This window comes from Rhinoraja longicauda, chromosome 21 (genome assembly GCF_053455715.1).
Source record: "Rhinoraja longicauda isolate Sanriku21f chromosome 21, sRhiLon1.1, whole genome shotgun sequence".
Lineage (NCBI taxonomy): Eukaryota > Metazoa > Chordata > Chondrichthyes > Rajiformes > Arhynchobatidae > Rhinoraja > Rhinoraja longicauda.
In genome coordinates, this window is record NC_135973.1 from 22,168,643 (window position 1) to 22,183,899 (window position 15,257).

Sequence of the window (15,257 nt, forward strand, 5' to 3'; positions counted from 1 at the left end):
TTAGGGACAGTCAGCATGATTTTGTACGTCGGAGGTCGTCTCACAAATCTGATTTTTTTTTTTGGACTGACCAAAAATGTCAATAAGGGCAGAGCTGTAGATATTATGTACATGGACTTCAGTAAGACGTTTGGCAAGGTTCCACATGGTAGGTTGCTCTGGAAGGTTAGATCGCATGGGATCCAAGGAGAGATGGCTGAACGGATAGCAAATTTACTCCATGGAAGGAAGCAGAGGGTAATGGTGGAAGGTTGTTTCTCGGACTGGACGCCTGTGACTAATGGTGTGCCTCGGGGTTTGGTGCTGGGCCCATTACTGTTTGTCATTTACATCAATGATTTGGATGAGAACATATAGGGCAAGATTTGCAAGTTTGATACAAAAGTGAGCGTTTTTTTCAGATAGTGAAGATGGTTGTGAACGATAAGAGCAGGATCTGGATCGATTGGCCAGGTGGGCGGATGAATGGTTGATGGAATTTAATATAGAGAAATGTGACATGTTGCATTTTGGGATGTCGAACAAGGGCAGGACCTACACAGTAAATGATAGGCCTCTGGGTAGTGTTGTGGAGCAGAGGAATCTAGGAGTACAGGTGCATGGTTCCTTGAAGGTCAAGTCACAAGGAGATAAGGTGGTCAAAAAGGCTTTTGGCACTTTGGCCTTCATCAGTCAGCGTATTGAGTATAGAGGTTGGGAGGTCATGTTGCAGATGTATAAGACGTTGGTGTCAAGTTAGGAAATGGGGAAGTACAAAGAGATCTGGGTGTCCTTGTTCATCAGTCACTGAAAGTAAGTATGCAGGTACAGCAGGCAGTGAAGAAAGCTAATGGCATTTTGGCCTTCATGACAAGAGGAGTTGAGCATAGAAGCAAAGAGGACCTTTTGCAGTTATACAGGGCCCTAGTGAGACTACACCTGGAATACTGTGTGGAGTTTTGGTCTCCAAATTTGAGGAAGGACATCTTTTCTATTGAGGGAGTGCAGAGTAGGTTCACTAGGTTAATTCCAGGAATGGCGGGACTGTCGTATGTTGAAAGACTGGAGCGACTAGGCTTGTATACAGTGGAATTTAGAAGAATGAGAGGGGATCTCAAGAGAGAGTTAGATAGAGCTCTTAATGATAGCAGAGTCAGGGGTATGGGGAGAGGGCAGGAACAGAGTACTGATTGTGGATGATCAGCCATGATCACATTGAATGGCGGTGCTGGCTCGAAGGGCCGAATGGCCTACTCCTGCACCTATTGTCTATTGGAGGTCTCTCTATAAGGGAGTCCTCCCCCTTTACATCGGGGACCTGGGGTGGAGAGTGTTGCATAAAGCCGTGGACTGCAACAGGTACTTGAGCTGCTTCATGAACTCGCCGGCTGCCTGTCACTTCTGCGGTGAAGAAGAGTCCGTGTATCATTTGCATTTACGGTGTGAGAGGTTGCAGCCCTGTTCGAGTATCTGAAGGGGCGGCTCCTCAATTTTTGGCTCCATTTTAGTCCTACGCTCCTGATGTTTGCGCACATGGTACAGAGGGGGGAGGGTTGGGAGAGAGGAGGGGGTCTCCCTGTTGGTCTGCACCTGGGCCTGACCAAGATGGCCATTTGCTGGTCCAGGTAGCGGGGTAGTCGACGGCCGCACAGGGGTCGGCTACCTGCCCCTCTTCCATCCGTGCTCGCGTGTCCCCGGAGAGGTAACACGCGGTGTCCACGGGGGACGATGGAGGCCTTCCGTGAACGCTGGTCGCCGCGGGAGGTTGAATGTATTATTGACAAAGTTGGCGGAATTTTAATTTGATAATTGTTTTGTTTGTAAACTCCCAATACAGGCAGCTTTTGATTTGATCGTGTTACTACTTTGTATGTTTGTTTTTGTTTTGGAATAAAGTATTTGTTGTAAAAAAAACAGGCTGGAAACAAAAACAATCCAAGGTCGTTCAATTAAGTCCTAGGCGACCGGTGATCCGCCAAACGATCGGGACACGTGACCATTTTTACCGGAGCCAATTAAGTTACAACTTGTACATCTTTGATGTGTGGGAGGAAACCCTCTCACACACCCTCTCCAGCCTGTGTATGGAGCCACAGTAATACAGTTGAGTCTTAACTTAATTTAGTTTAGTTTAGAGATACAGTGAAGAAACATGCCCACTGAGTCCATGCCAACCAATGATCACCGTACACCAGATACGCACTCGGGACAATTTACAGAGGCCAATTAACCTACAAATCTGCACATCTCTGAAATGTGAGAGGAGCACCCGGAGAAAACCCACGCGGTCACAGGGAAAACATACAATCTCCCTACAGACAGCACTTGTAGTCAGGATCGGTCCCGGGTCTCTGGAGCTGCAAGGCAGCAACTCTACCGATATGCCACTGTGCTCTCCTCTAACTACCCTCTGAAATATCACAACAATCCATTCAGTTCAAGGGCAATTAATGATCCGCTTGCAAACACTAATTTAAAGAAAAGTGAAGAATCTAATTGATTTATCGATGTGCATCATAGCCTTGTGTTGTAACACAAACACGTGACTGAGAATTATACAAAGACCCACAGTAAACCACTTACATGAAATGGTTGACTTTAAAAATGAATTAAATTACAACATAAAATTACCCCACGCAATCCTGCTTAAGTTACTGAAGTTTCTGACAACCGGCGGATTTATCAATAACACTAAATATGAGGTGACGTGAATAATAAAACAACGTGCAAATCTTAGCACTAACAGATTATACAGGTTACAAACTAAATCTTTCATGTTCCTGCAAGTTTATTGAACCACAATTTTGAAAATTCTAACTGCGATAACAGAGAAAATGTCGGTTTCAGATATATATAGACACTAAAAGTCAATATATCTGACAATTCAGTAGCAATTTTACTTCACTTGTTCTTCTGCTTTTAGCTAAATGCCCAATATATATTAAATCACCCAAGTGTACTGAATAGATTCTGTATGCGTAGTGGATCGAAGTATTATCGATAAATAACAGTAAGTGTTCACTCTTAATTTGCTTATTGATAACCTGCCAATCTAACTACAGTTGGGTATCGTTCACGGTGTTTCAAGCACTTTTCGCTATCAATAAATATACTGTTTTCTTTTATTGCGATTTCCTTCTCAAGAGTCATCCGTGTGTTCTCCATGTTTTCCAGCGACATTTGGGCATCCCTGAGCTTCTGCTTCAGGAGTGCGATGGACTCCGAGATTTCCCCAACTTCGCAAATCAATCTGTGGAAATAGAGCCATAGAGTCATAAGACCTAGGTCGTAAGACCTGCAGAGCATGGAAGCAGGCCCTTTGACCCATCTCATCCATGCTGATCATGTTTATTTTAGTTTATTGTCACATGTACAGTGAAAAACTAGTTTAGTTTAGGTCAGTTGGGTTTAGTTCAGTTCAATAGACAATAGACAATAGACAATAGACAATAGACAATAGGTACAGGAGGAGGCCATTCGGCCCTTCGGGTCATTGACAGTTAGTTAAGACATGCACATTATTACAAGTGATGGTAACAGCTGTCAAAAACTCTGACATTCTGTTTCAAAGCCATTTCAAAATCATTTTAAAACAAACCGATTAAAAGCATGTAAAGAAATGAACAAACAAAATTATATCCCCTTAATTAAAATTAGCTGAAGCAATATAAACAAATATATTTGAACTCTGTAAACATGTCCCGTGCCAGGTTTAACCTGAAACAAGTAGTTCAGGAAGATTCACAACTTAAATGGTGTAATGTAATCCAAAGGAACTACAGATGCTGGCTTGTACCAGAGATAGACATTATGTGCTGGACTAACTCAGCAGGTGAGGCAGCATCTCTGGAGAAAATGGACAGGTTACATTTTGGGTCAGGTCCCTTCTTCAGACTTTAAATGCTTTAAATCTTCTTTAAATGGTGGCTGTTTGACATTGAAAACTACTGGAAATATTGAACTTGCTGTAAGGTACACAACTGCCATTGCTAGGACAACGGGCCTTCATGGCCAATTTACGACTCTAACATTTATTTAAAAAAATTGGACTTAAAGGGTACAATTTGGTGCCTAAAATGTGGCAACTCTTGTGTACTGACTCAATGTGGTCTACCATCTAGCACGTTGGTACTTAGTATGATTGTGCCTAATATATTGGAGGATTGTCACTGACCTATATGCAAAACAAATATCACTGTACTTAGGTGTACATGACAAAAAAGTACCATTGGACTATTGGGGAACGTTGTCGGTTGCATGGGTAATTGCTAATGTTTCTCAGCAAAGTTTTGACCGACGCATGTAGAGAAATGATGATGTTGCAACAAGTGGGTTGATCAAACTATTCCACTGAGTCGCTACCTGCAGAGAAAGGCATGAAGGCATCCCTCTTCACAAACTTCCCCTCAGCATCCAGGAAGTGAGAAGGGTTGAAGTCATTTGGTGTTTCCCATTGAGTTTTATCATGGAGGACAGAGGAGAGCAGGGGGATCACTTGCATTCCCTTCAAAACAAAAGAGAAAGTGAACGCCAGAGCCACAACTTTAAAGCATGTTCCTATTTCTAGTTCATAAATTCATAAGTTCTAGATTAGGCAATTTGGCCCATTAAGTCTACTCCGTCATTCAATCATGGCTGATCCATCGTTCCCTCCCAATCCAATTCTCCTACTATCGCCCCATAACCCCTGGCACCCTTATGCGATTGCGGGATTAAGAGGCATTCCATGGACACTTGAGAAACAATGCCTTGTAGGGGCCATCACTGTGAGTAACGAAGAGATTGCCCACTTGCACAGATCCCACCCGGTAGAAAATATCTTTTGAATTTTATGTTCACAAGCCAAAGGAGCAGATTTAGGCCCTTCAGCCCATCGAGACTGCTTCGCCATTCGATCTTGGCTGATGTTTAGGCTACCAATGGACGTATGCCGTTTGGCCAACTTAGTTCATTCACAGAGGTAAACCCCAAGGTTTTTATACCATTGCGTTGTTTTGCGGGGTCAATAATTTTAAGGCATTTCCTGGCTAATACGTATTCAAAAGATAGTTATCGAAGGATTATTATTTGAAGTTTAGAGAGATACGGCATGGAAACAGGTCCTTCTGTCCACGCCGACCATTCATCACCCATTCACACTAGTTCTATTTTATCCCACTTTCTCATCTACTCCCTACACATTCGGGCCAATTAGGCTACAAACCCGCACATCTTTGGGATGTGGGAGGAATTCGGAGCACCCAGAAGTAACCCATGAGGTCACCAGGAGAACGTGCAAACTCCACACAGTCAGTACCCGAAGTCAGAATCGAACCAGGGCCTCTGGTGCTGTGAGGTAGCGGCTCTACCAGCTGCACCACTGTGTCATTCTGGACATTACATTGCTGCTAGTGGAGTTGCTGTTAGTAGATTGACTGTCCTGTGACTCTACTTAAAAAAATACATCCTTGGTTGTAAGGAGCTTTGGGAAGTCCTGAAAGAGAAGTGCAAGGTGCTATACAAATACAAATCTTTACAGCGCTGAGCTGGGTCCTAGAAATGAGCAATATCAGCCCTAAACTTAGATTTAACAAGTCTAAATTTGTACTAATCAAATGAGAGTGAGAGAGAGACACCCACACACACACAAGGAACTGGAAATGCTGGTTTACAAAAAAATAGATGTAAAATGCTGGAGTACCCAGGTAGGAAGATACCAGACGATTCCCAGACCTTTGGGTGTTAGGTGGTCAGAGCTAAATGAGTTGGGACCCTTCTTCAGACTGCATTAATCATCTAGTCCAATTCCCAAAAAGTAAAGAAATATTCCAAATCTACCTTAACTACGTTCATGCGCTCTCGTCACTGACTGTAGTCGTTTACCTCTTATCCACTTGCCTTTCTTGATTAAAAGCTTAAGTTTCTCGAAGCTCAAGATCTCACTTCAGTGCCCTGGATCGGTAGTTGAATATCTTTACGAGAGACTTTAGAGATACAGCGCGGAAACAGGCTCTTCGGCTCACCGAGTCCACGCCAACCAGCAATCACCCTGTACGCCAACACTATCCTACGCACTTGGGACAATATACAATTTGTATTGAAGCCAAGTAGCTCGTAAACCTGTACATGTGGGAGGAAACTGGAGCACCCAGAGGAAACCCACGCGGTCTGGAAGAACGTCCAAACTCTGTGCAGCCAGCACCCGTAGTCAGGGTGGAACCCGGTTCTCTGGTGCTATAAGGCAGCAGCTCTACCATTGTGCCACTGAGCTGCCCAAAGATGCTCCTTCCTGGATGCTCAGAATCTCCAGAGAATTCACCCAAGCTGTTTGTCATGGCTGCTGTAGCCTCCATTGCTGTACGCGATCCTACGCTGATTATAGTTTGTGGCTATACTTTGATATGAACATTCAGTTTTTCAACTTGAAATCTGCATTTAAGATCATTCTTTGAAGGCTTTACCTTTGGAATGAAAAACTCCCTGAAGTGAGTATCCTTGGTGGTTGCATGTGGAATGTTCATTGGGAGGATGTTGGCAAATCGCTGGACCTCATGTATAACGGCGTCAGTGTACGGCATTCCCTTCCGATCTACCATTCGGGGCGCTTTCTCTATCCCAATAACTGTATTAATTTCCTCTTGCACATTTCCTAAAGGAAATAACACTTCAGTTTCCACTGCAATCAAGAAACAAATAACTGCAAATGTTGGAAATATGAAATAAAAACAGAAAAATGATAGAAAATTCACAGCAGGTTAGGCAGCGTCTGTGGAGGCAGGATGGGTGTGTATGGGGAGAGGTTTCAGCCTCACTGCTCTCTTGGACTGTTCCAGGAAATACACACACCAGCCTCCCTTCGCAACCATCGACTTCATCCATACATCACGCTGCTTCGGAAAAGCAGCCTACATATTCAAGGACCAAAACAAAGTGCTGGAGGAACTCAGCACGTCAAGCAGCATCTGTGGAAGGAATGGACAGATGATGATTCAGGTCAGGACTCTTCTTCAGATTCAACAGACGAGTCTGAAGAAGGTCCTGCCCTGAAAGGGTGCCTGTCCACAGATGTAGAAACAAACAATTGCAGATGCTGGTTTACAAAAGAAAACACAAAGTGCTGGAGGAACTCAGCAGGTCAGGCAGTAACTCTGCAGAACGTGGACAGGTGTGTCTTGGGTCAGGACCCTTCTACAGCTGAAGCTGTCTGACCAGTTTAGTTTAATTTAGAGATACAGGGTGGAAACAGGCCCTTCGGCCCACTGAGTCCGTGCTGACCATTGATCACCCGTTCACACAAGTTCTATTATCAACAGTTCTCTGGCCACTGGCACTGTTCCAACCAGTTTCAAGCACGCGGTGGTCCAGCCCCTACTGAAAAAACCTAACCTAGACCCCACCTTGCCTAGCAACTACAGACCCATTTCCAAACTGCCATTCCTGTCAAAAGTCCTTGAAAAGGCAATTCTAAACCAATTAGTGCCCTACCTGCACCAATACACCATCCTGGAAAGTTTCCAGTCAGGTTTCAGAGCCCACCACAGCACAGAGTCTGCCTTGTTGAAGGTACACAACGACCTGCTTCTCGCCATCGACACCGGCAACTGTGCAATCCTGCTCCTTCTCGACCTCAGCGCAGCGTTCGATACAGTGGACCACACCATCCTTATTGACCGTCTCCGGTACGCGGTTGGCATTGATGGCACTGCCCTGAGCTGGTTCGCTTCGTACCTCAAAGATAGGAGTTTCGCCATCAACATGGGCAGTTATTCCTCTGCTCCAGCTAGCCTCTCCTGCGGAGTTCCACAAGGCTCCATCCTAGGCCCCATTCTCTTCTCTCTATACATGCTCCCCCTTGGCCAAATCATTCAAAGGCACGGCATTTCTTTCCACTGCTATGCCGATGACACTCAGCTTTACCTCCCCCTGAAACCCAACAACCAGTCAAATTTAAACAGCCTCTTACACTGCCTTGAGGACATAAAATGTTGGATGGCACAGAACTTCCTCCAATTAAATGAGAGCAAGTCTGAGGTCATCCTATTCGGCCCCCCCGACTCCATCAAATCGATAACAGGCAGTCTTGGAAGTCTATCCTGCCTAGTCAAACCGCATGTCAAAAACCTCGGCATGATATTTGACTCTGCATTAAAATTTGATAAGCAAGTCAACGCTGTGGTAAAAGCCAGCTTCTTCCAACTTCGAACCATAGCTAAAATCAAACCTTTCCTCCAATTCGACGACACAGAAAAAATCATTCACGCTTTCATTTCCTCCCGCCTGGACTACTGCAACTCCCTATACACTGGGATCAGCCAATCTTCCCTGTCCTGCCTGCAACTGGTCCAAAACGCCGCAGCGAGACTCCTGACGGGTACCCGTAAAAGGGACCACATCACCCCGATTCTGGCCTCTCTCCACTGGCTCCCTGTACGGTACAGAATCAACTTCAAGCTCCTCCTATTCACGTATAAAGCCCTAAATGGACATTCCCCCCCCCTACATCAAAAATCTTCTAACCCCCCTCTCTAACTCCAGGTCCCTCAGGTCGGCCGACTTGGGGCTACTCACTATCCCGCGGTCTAGGCTTAAGCTCAGGGGTGACCGTGCTTTTGCGGTTGCAGCTCCTAGACTGTGGAACAGCATCCCTCTCCCCATCAGAACTGCCCCTTCCATCGACTCCTTTAAGTCCAGGCTCAAAACCTATTTCTACTCCCTAGCGTTTGAGGCTCATTGAGGAGGCGCTGTGAACTGTTTGCGTGCTACTGTATGTTTCATTTTTTTTCCTTAGTACCTAATCAGATGTACAGCACTTTGGTCAACATGGGTTGTTTTTAAATGTGCTATACAAATAAAATTGACTTGACTTGACTTGACTATGTTATCACTCCGTACACTAGTTCTATCCTACACACTAGGGACAATTTAAAGGAGCCGATTAACCTACAAACCTGCATGTCTTTGAAATGTGGGAGGACATCTGAGCACCCGGAGAGATCCCACGTGGTTCCAGGGAGAACATACAAACTCCGTACAGACAGCGTCCGTAGTCAGGGTCTCTGGCGCTGTGAGGCAGAAACTCTACTACCGTGCCACTCTGCCACCTTTGCTACAACATTTTGTGCTTTGTAGCTACTTGACATTTATTAGTTAATTTTAATTGATTTGTTAAAATCCCAAAATGGTCTCAACACACATTGATCAGATGAGTAAATAAGTTGCCATAAAGCCCCTATCCTTAATGTAAGTCATCGTCTCTCTGCTATGAATTGCTTTACACCATTGAAATGCAGTGCATGAATTTTGCCAATGTAATATGTTATTCAGATGGATTTAAACACACTCTTACTCTGAATTTCTGGGTACTTCATCATCAGAAGGATAGCCCAGCGCAGTGTGGAGGAGGAGGTATCAGTTCCAGCAGCAAATAGGTTGGTTACTGAAGTTACCAAGTTATTGTCATGGAAATAGGAATCCAAATTATTTGATTCCTTTAAAATTAAAAGAACAGAATATGAAATTAGTTTCATTTGGAACCAGTGGTATCAGGCTGGTGTTTACGAAAATACGAATTAGGGCGACACAGTGTCACAAGCGATGGAGCTCACAGCCTCACGGTATTAGGGACCTCAGTTCAATCCTGACCTCGGGTTCTGTCAGTGTGGAGTTTGCACGTTCTTCCTGTGGGTTTTCTCCTGGTGCTCCGGTTTCCTCCCATATTCTGAAGACGTGCGGGTCTGTAGGTCAATTGGGTTCTGTAAATTGTCCCTAGTGTGTAGGATGGAACTAGTATAAGGGTGATCGTAGGTCAGCGCGGACTCGGTGGGAAGCTGTGACATTGTGCTTCGTGTGCAGGTGAATTGTAAATTCAGGGGGGAGTTGATCGGAATGTGGGGAGATTAGGAAATGGGATTAGTGTAAGAATAGTGTAAAGGGGCGGTTAATTGTTGCTGTTGACTCAATGGGTTGAAGAGCCTGTTTCCATGACTCTCTATGACTACCACTGAGTAAAACCCATTCAATTAATCTGTGACAGTCACCAATGGTACTAGTAGGATGGTTTAAATATGTCCTCATAAACAATCATACTTGACATAAACCTGCATGAATATATACTTCAGATAGACAATTTGATGGAGTAACTCAACGGGTCCGGCAGCATCTCTGGAGAAAATGGATAGGTGACATTTTGGGTCGGGACCTTTCTTCAGACATATTATTGAATATATACCTTCTTCAATTAATACTGATAATTTAACAAAATTATGGGCATTTGATGCATAGAGTTGGAAGCGTAATATAATTCAAAGAAGGGTGAAAGCCCATTCAACCCATCATGCCTCTGCATGTAGGAAGCAGGGTGAATGGGGGAAGTGGGACATGATGGAGAAAATGGGCGGCACAGTGGCGCCACAGTAGAGTTCTGCCTCCTAGCGCCAGAGACACAGGATCGATCCATCGAATCCACGCTGACCAGCGATTACCCATACACTAGTTCTATCCTACAGACTAGGGACAAGTTACAACAGCCAATTAACCAACAAACCTGCACATTTTTGGAATGTGGGAGGAAACTGAAGCACCCAGAGGAAACCCACGTGGTCACAGGGAGAACGTACAAACTCCGTACAGACAGCACCCGGGGTCACAATCGTACCCGGGTCACTGTGTCACCTACTTAGCAGGTAAGGCGGGTCTGTGGGTGGAGAAACTGTTTAACATTTCAGGTCAAAGATATTTCATCAGAACTGGTGAAGGGCTTGGACCTGATACGTTAACTCTGTTTCCCCTCCCACAGATGCTGGCTGACCTACTAAGTACTTCCAGCATTTTCTAATTTAATTACTGAGGATGCTATGTCATAAGTTCATGTTCATGAGTTGTAGGAGCAGAATTAAGCCATTCTGCCCACCAAGTCTTCTTCGCTGTTCAATCACGGCTGATTATCTTTCCTTCTCAACCCCATTTTCCTGTCTTCTCCCATAACCCGTTACTCCCTAAAAATCTTTAGTAAAGTAATTCAGTACCTCTTCTCGTTTTACCAAGAAAGCATCGATCAAGCTCCCAACATCATTCTCATTCAGAGTTTTCTGATGCTCTTCGTAGAAATTCAGGATGAGCTGAACCATTTGTGTTCGATTTTGAAAGATTTTCTTGTGCGTGCCCGGTAGAAAGCCAAGGAAAGGAAACGCGTTGTACATCTGAGGAATATAGAACATATTCAGTGCACCATTTGGTTCACCAGTGTATCCCTTAGGGAAAGAAAGATATCCTTATCTATTAAGGTGTCTATCTTTGATTAGAGTATCTGCCTTGCATTCACAGTTGGAATGTCATCATGAGTCAAGAGTGTTTTATTGTTGTAGATCACAAAATGGAACAATGACATTCTTACTTTCATTGGCCTGACTTCAATACTCTCACCACCTCACCCGGGGGCACATTTATGGGGGGGTGGGGGGGCTTCCAGAAGGGATTTCAAGTGCGCTCTCGTAATTTTACCCGAATTAAAGGAGGTGCTGGACCACCAGTTGCCAGAAAATCTGTGAAGGACCTGTATTACAATTAACAACAGTCAAATGGGCCTTAGTTGCCAGTTGGTGCTTGGACTGTAAGGTGGTGCCAAAATGGCACCTCTTGCATGTAGACTCAGTGGGCTGTTCTGTACATTCTGCACTAACCGGGGGATTGTGCTCATGTATGGTTATAGTCTTGCTGAGCTGCGCAATAAAAGCATTTTACTCGTGATAATAAAGAAACAATTGAAGCATTGAATACACATATACCATGTCAGGTAATTAAAAGCTCAGAGTTCTGTTCTAACTCTGAATGTTTACCTGGACTCTGGAAGATCCAAGCAGATTAAAATTTTCACGAATCAGTTTTGTTATGGTGAGGAATACTTCGTCCCTGTAGTCAAATCGTTCTCCAAACACTATAGAGCAGATAATGTTGGCCATGGCTGAGGTAACAGGCACAGAGGTATCAAAGGGTTGGTCTGCCAATAAATGTACATGAATGTACAATTTAATGCTGGACCATAAACAGAATTATAAGACGTTGGGGCGACACAGTGGCGCAGCGGTAGAGTTGCTGCCTCACAGTGCCAGAGACCTGGGTCCGATCCTGACTATGGGTCCTGTCAGTGTGGAGTTTGCACGTTCTCCATGTGACCTCATGTGTTTTTTCTCCGGGTGCTCCGATTTCCTCCCACATTCCAAAGACATGGAGGTTTGTTGGTTCATTGGCTTCTGCTATTTGTCCTTAGTGTGTCGGATACAACTATTGTGCAGGTGATCATTGGTTGGCATGGACTCAGTGGGCTGCAGGGCCTGTTTCCACACTGTATCTCTAAACAAAACTAAACCAAACTAAATTCAACCTAAATGAATGAGAAGTGGGATAACAGAGAACTAGTGTATGGGTGATCGTTGGTCAGTGCAGACTCAGTAGGCCGAAGGGCCTGTTTCCACAAGGTCAGGATCGAACCCAGTTCACAGGCACTGTGAGCCAGCAGTTCTACCAGCTATGCCACTGTGTTACATTTTGTTCGACAAGGTACCAGTGAGCAAAATAATGAAATTAAGTTTCCAACCTTGGTGAGATTCCATCTCTTGCACCAGATATTTGGCCTCTTCAGTAATCTTATCTTCGATCGTTTTCTTGCCCATTCCAAAATTGCGTAGTGTCGTTAAAGTAAATCTTCGCATTTGCTTCCACGACTCTCCATGTCCAAAGGAAATTCCTAAAAATACACATGCGAAATTACATGTAACCACATGTAAAATGAACCAAATCACTTCCTTTGTTTCATTTGAGGGGAGATTAAGTCTTGTCCAGTCCGAACTACACTCTTCAATGGTTTTTATAGTTTCCATTTGGTTATCCTGCTGCAGTAATTTACTAAATACTTTGGCATCGAAATTCATCTGCTCTGAAATTGATTTTGCATAGCTCTGCACTGATTTTCATTAGTGACAGGAGCAGAATTAGGCCATTCAACCCATCGAGTCTATTCTACCATTCAATCTCGGCTGATCCATCTTTCTCTCTCAACCCCATTCTCCTGCCTTCTCCCCAAATCCTTTGACGCCCTTACTAATCAAGAACCTGTCAATCTCCGCTTTTGAAAAATAACCAATGACTTGGCCTCCACAGCCATCTGTGACAATGAAATCCACGGATTTGCCACCCACTGGCTAAAAAAATTCCCCCTTTCTATACTTTTTGCATACTTTGAGTACAGTATGCAAAACGAAGAATTTCACTGTCACATGTGATAATAATAAAAGGAGTTACTTTGTAACTTTCTCAGCGCCGTAGGTGGCCGCTATTTGTAAACATTGGGTATGCAAGCAAAGAATTTCACTGTGCCTTGTCACATGTGACAATAAAGTATTCCATTCTATTCCATTTCATAATAAAGTATTAAGCCATCGATCAATTATCGATCAATCCTATGACTTATGAATTTTTGACCATGAACAGCTTCAAATTTTGCAATAGAGTTAAACAACATCAAGGCTTTGTCAGAAAGCATGGGAGATGCCCATTACCATAACCGTTCGCCTGCATTTCCAACACGGGAATCTTTGCTCTCTCTGCAAACTCATCCGCCTGATCCACCAGAGCCTCCTTCACTGCTTTGTATCCCGTCAGGACCACCACTTTTTCCAGTCCCAGCTGAATGGTGAAGACAGGTCCATACTGCTCAGCCAACTGAAAGGGAATGAGGGGCATCCCATCAATGCAATTTTTCTAATAATCTAAATAAACTTTATTCAGGTTAAAAAATATGTACAAAACCGTTCCCTCTGCAACTCCCTGGTCAATTTGTTCCTTCCCAGCCAAACCACCCCTTCCCCAGGTACTTTCCCCTGCAACTGTAGGAGAAGCAACACCTCCCCCTTTACCTCCCCCATTGACTCCATCCAAGAACTCTGACAGCCTTTTCAGGCGAGGCAGAGGTTCACTTGCACCTCCTCCAACCTCATCTACTGTATCCGCTGTTTCAGGTGTCTACTCCTGTACATCGGCGAGGCCAAGCGCAGGCTCGTTTCGCTGAAAACCTCCGCTCAGTCCGCCTAAACCTACCTGATTATACATACATTCATTAACGATTTATAATAATATTTAATAATATAATAATTTTATTTGTCATATGTAGGTTGGCACATGGTCAAGGATACAATGAAATGTATTTGACAGGACAACAGGTCACCTCAGCAGTAATATTCCAAGGATAAATAAGATAAAAATGACATTAGTAAGGTAAAAAGACAATATTAAAATAATCAACATATATGATGTGAAATATGTTTATGAGTTCAGAAACCTGATGGCCTGATGGTAGAAACTGTTCTTAAGTCTGGTGGTACGCGCAGCCATACTCCTGTATCGCTTGCCTGACGGTAACAAGGAGAACAGCCTGTGTGCTGGGTGGCTGTGGTCCTTGATGATGCTGCGTGCCTTCCGCAGGCACCGCCGGTAGAAATGTCCTGAACGGCCGGGAGACAGTTGCCAGTGATGTGCTGTGCCGTCTACACCACTCTCTGTAGTGATTTGTGGCTGTGGGCAGAACAGTTCCCGTACCAGACTGTAATGCAGCCCGTCAGCAGGCTCTCGATGGTGCATCTGTAGACGTTTGTGAGGATGCTGGCGTTCATGCCAAACTTCCTCAGTCTTCTCAGGAAAAAGAGCCGCTGGTGGGCCTTCTTTGTTATTGTGTCCGTGTGCAGTGTCCAGGAAAGGTCCTCAGTGATGTGCACACCGAGGAACTTAAAGCTGCTGACCCTTTCAACCTCAGCATCACCGATGTGGATGGGGAGGTGTCCACTCCCCCGCTGTCCCCTGTAGTCCACGATCATCTCTTTAGTTTTGCTGACATTGAGAGAGAGGTTATTTTCCTGGCACCAGCTGTTTAGTGCCTTTACCTCCTCTCTGTAGGCCGTCTCATTGTTGTCTGTGATGAGGCCCAAGATGGTCGTGTCGTCAGCAAACTTTAAGATGACGTTTGAGCTGTGCTTAGCAGTACAGTCGTGCGTGAACAGTGAGTACAGGAGAGGATTGAGCACACAGCCCTGTGGTGTGCCTGTGTTGAGAATCAGTGAGGAAGAGGTATACTTGGTAGTGTTCCCAAAAACCATAACTATACCCGGCACCCTTGCCAATCATGTGGCCCACTGGGGTGAAATCCCTTCCCTTGTTTGAGGGGTGTCCCCACCACACCCTGCCCCCCCCTCCCCCCCCCCCAATGTGCAGCAGCGGAAGGACCCTAGACTGTGGTCCTCCCCCACAGAGCC

The 15,257-nt window shown here is 44.7% G+C and overlaps 1 protein-coding gene across 2 annotated transcripts; it reads right to left on the bottom strand.

Annotated features, from left to right (window-relative positions):
* Positions 1-2,765: 2,765 nt before the first annotated feature.
* Positions 2,766-14,953, bottom strand: LOC144604050 (cytochrome P450 2K1-like). Of its 2 annotated transcripts, none has more exons than XM_078418089.1 (9): positions 14,291-14,953; positions 13,512-13,674; positions 12,551-12,700; positions 11,793-11,917; positions 10,983-11,156; positions 9,305-9,446; positions 6,420-6,607; positions 4,342-4,483; positions 2,766-3,229 (listed from the first exon to the last, which is right to left on the bottom strand). In XM_078418089.1, exons 2-9 carry the CDS (start codon positions 13,528-13,530, stop codon positions 3,225-3,227), a joined length of 945 nt encoding a protein of 314 aa, XP_078274215.1. In that variant the 5' UTR covers positions 13,531-13,674; positions 14,291-14,953; the 3' UTR covers positions 2,766-3,224. The 2 variants fall into 2 exon arrangements, with proteins under 2 accessions (XP_078274215.1, XP_078274214.1); XM_078418088.1 differs by having other exon boundaries at positions 11,793-11,953.
* Between the last annotated feature and the right edge of the window lie 304 nt (positions 14,954-15,257).

What these genes read in the sequence shown, in the direction of transcription:
- LOC144604050 (XM_078418088.1), bottom strand. An exon ending in TTGGATCTTCCAGAGTCCAG is followed by an intron (nt 11,157 to 11,792) that starts GTAAACATTCAG and finishes TATATTCCTCAG; the next exon opens with ATGTACAACGCGTTTCCTTT. An exon ending in GAAGTACCCAGAAATTCAGA is followed by an intron (nt 6,608 to 9,304) that starts GTAAGAGTGTGT and finishes TATTTCCTTTAG; the next exon opens with GAAATGTGCAAGAGGAAATT.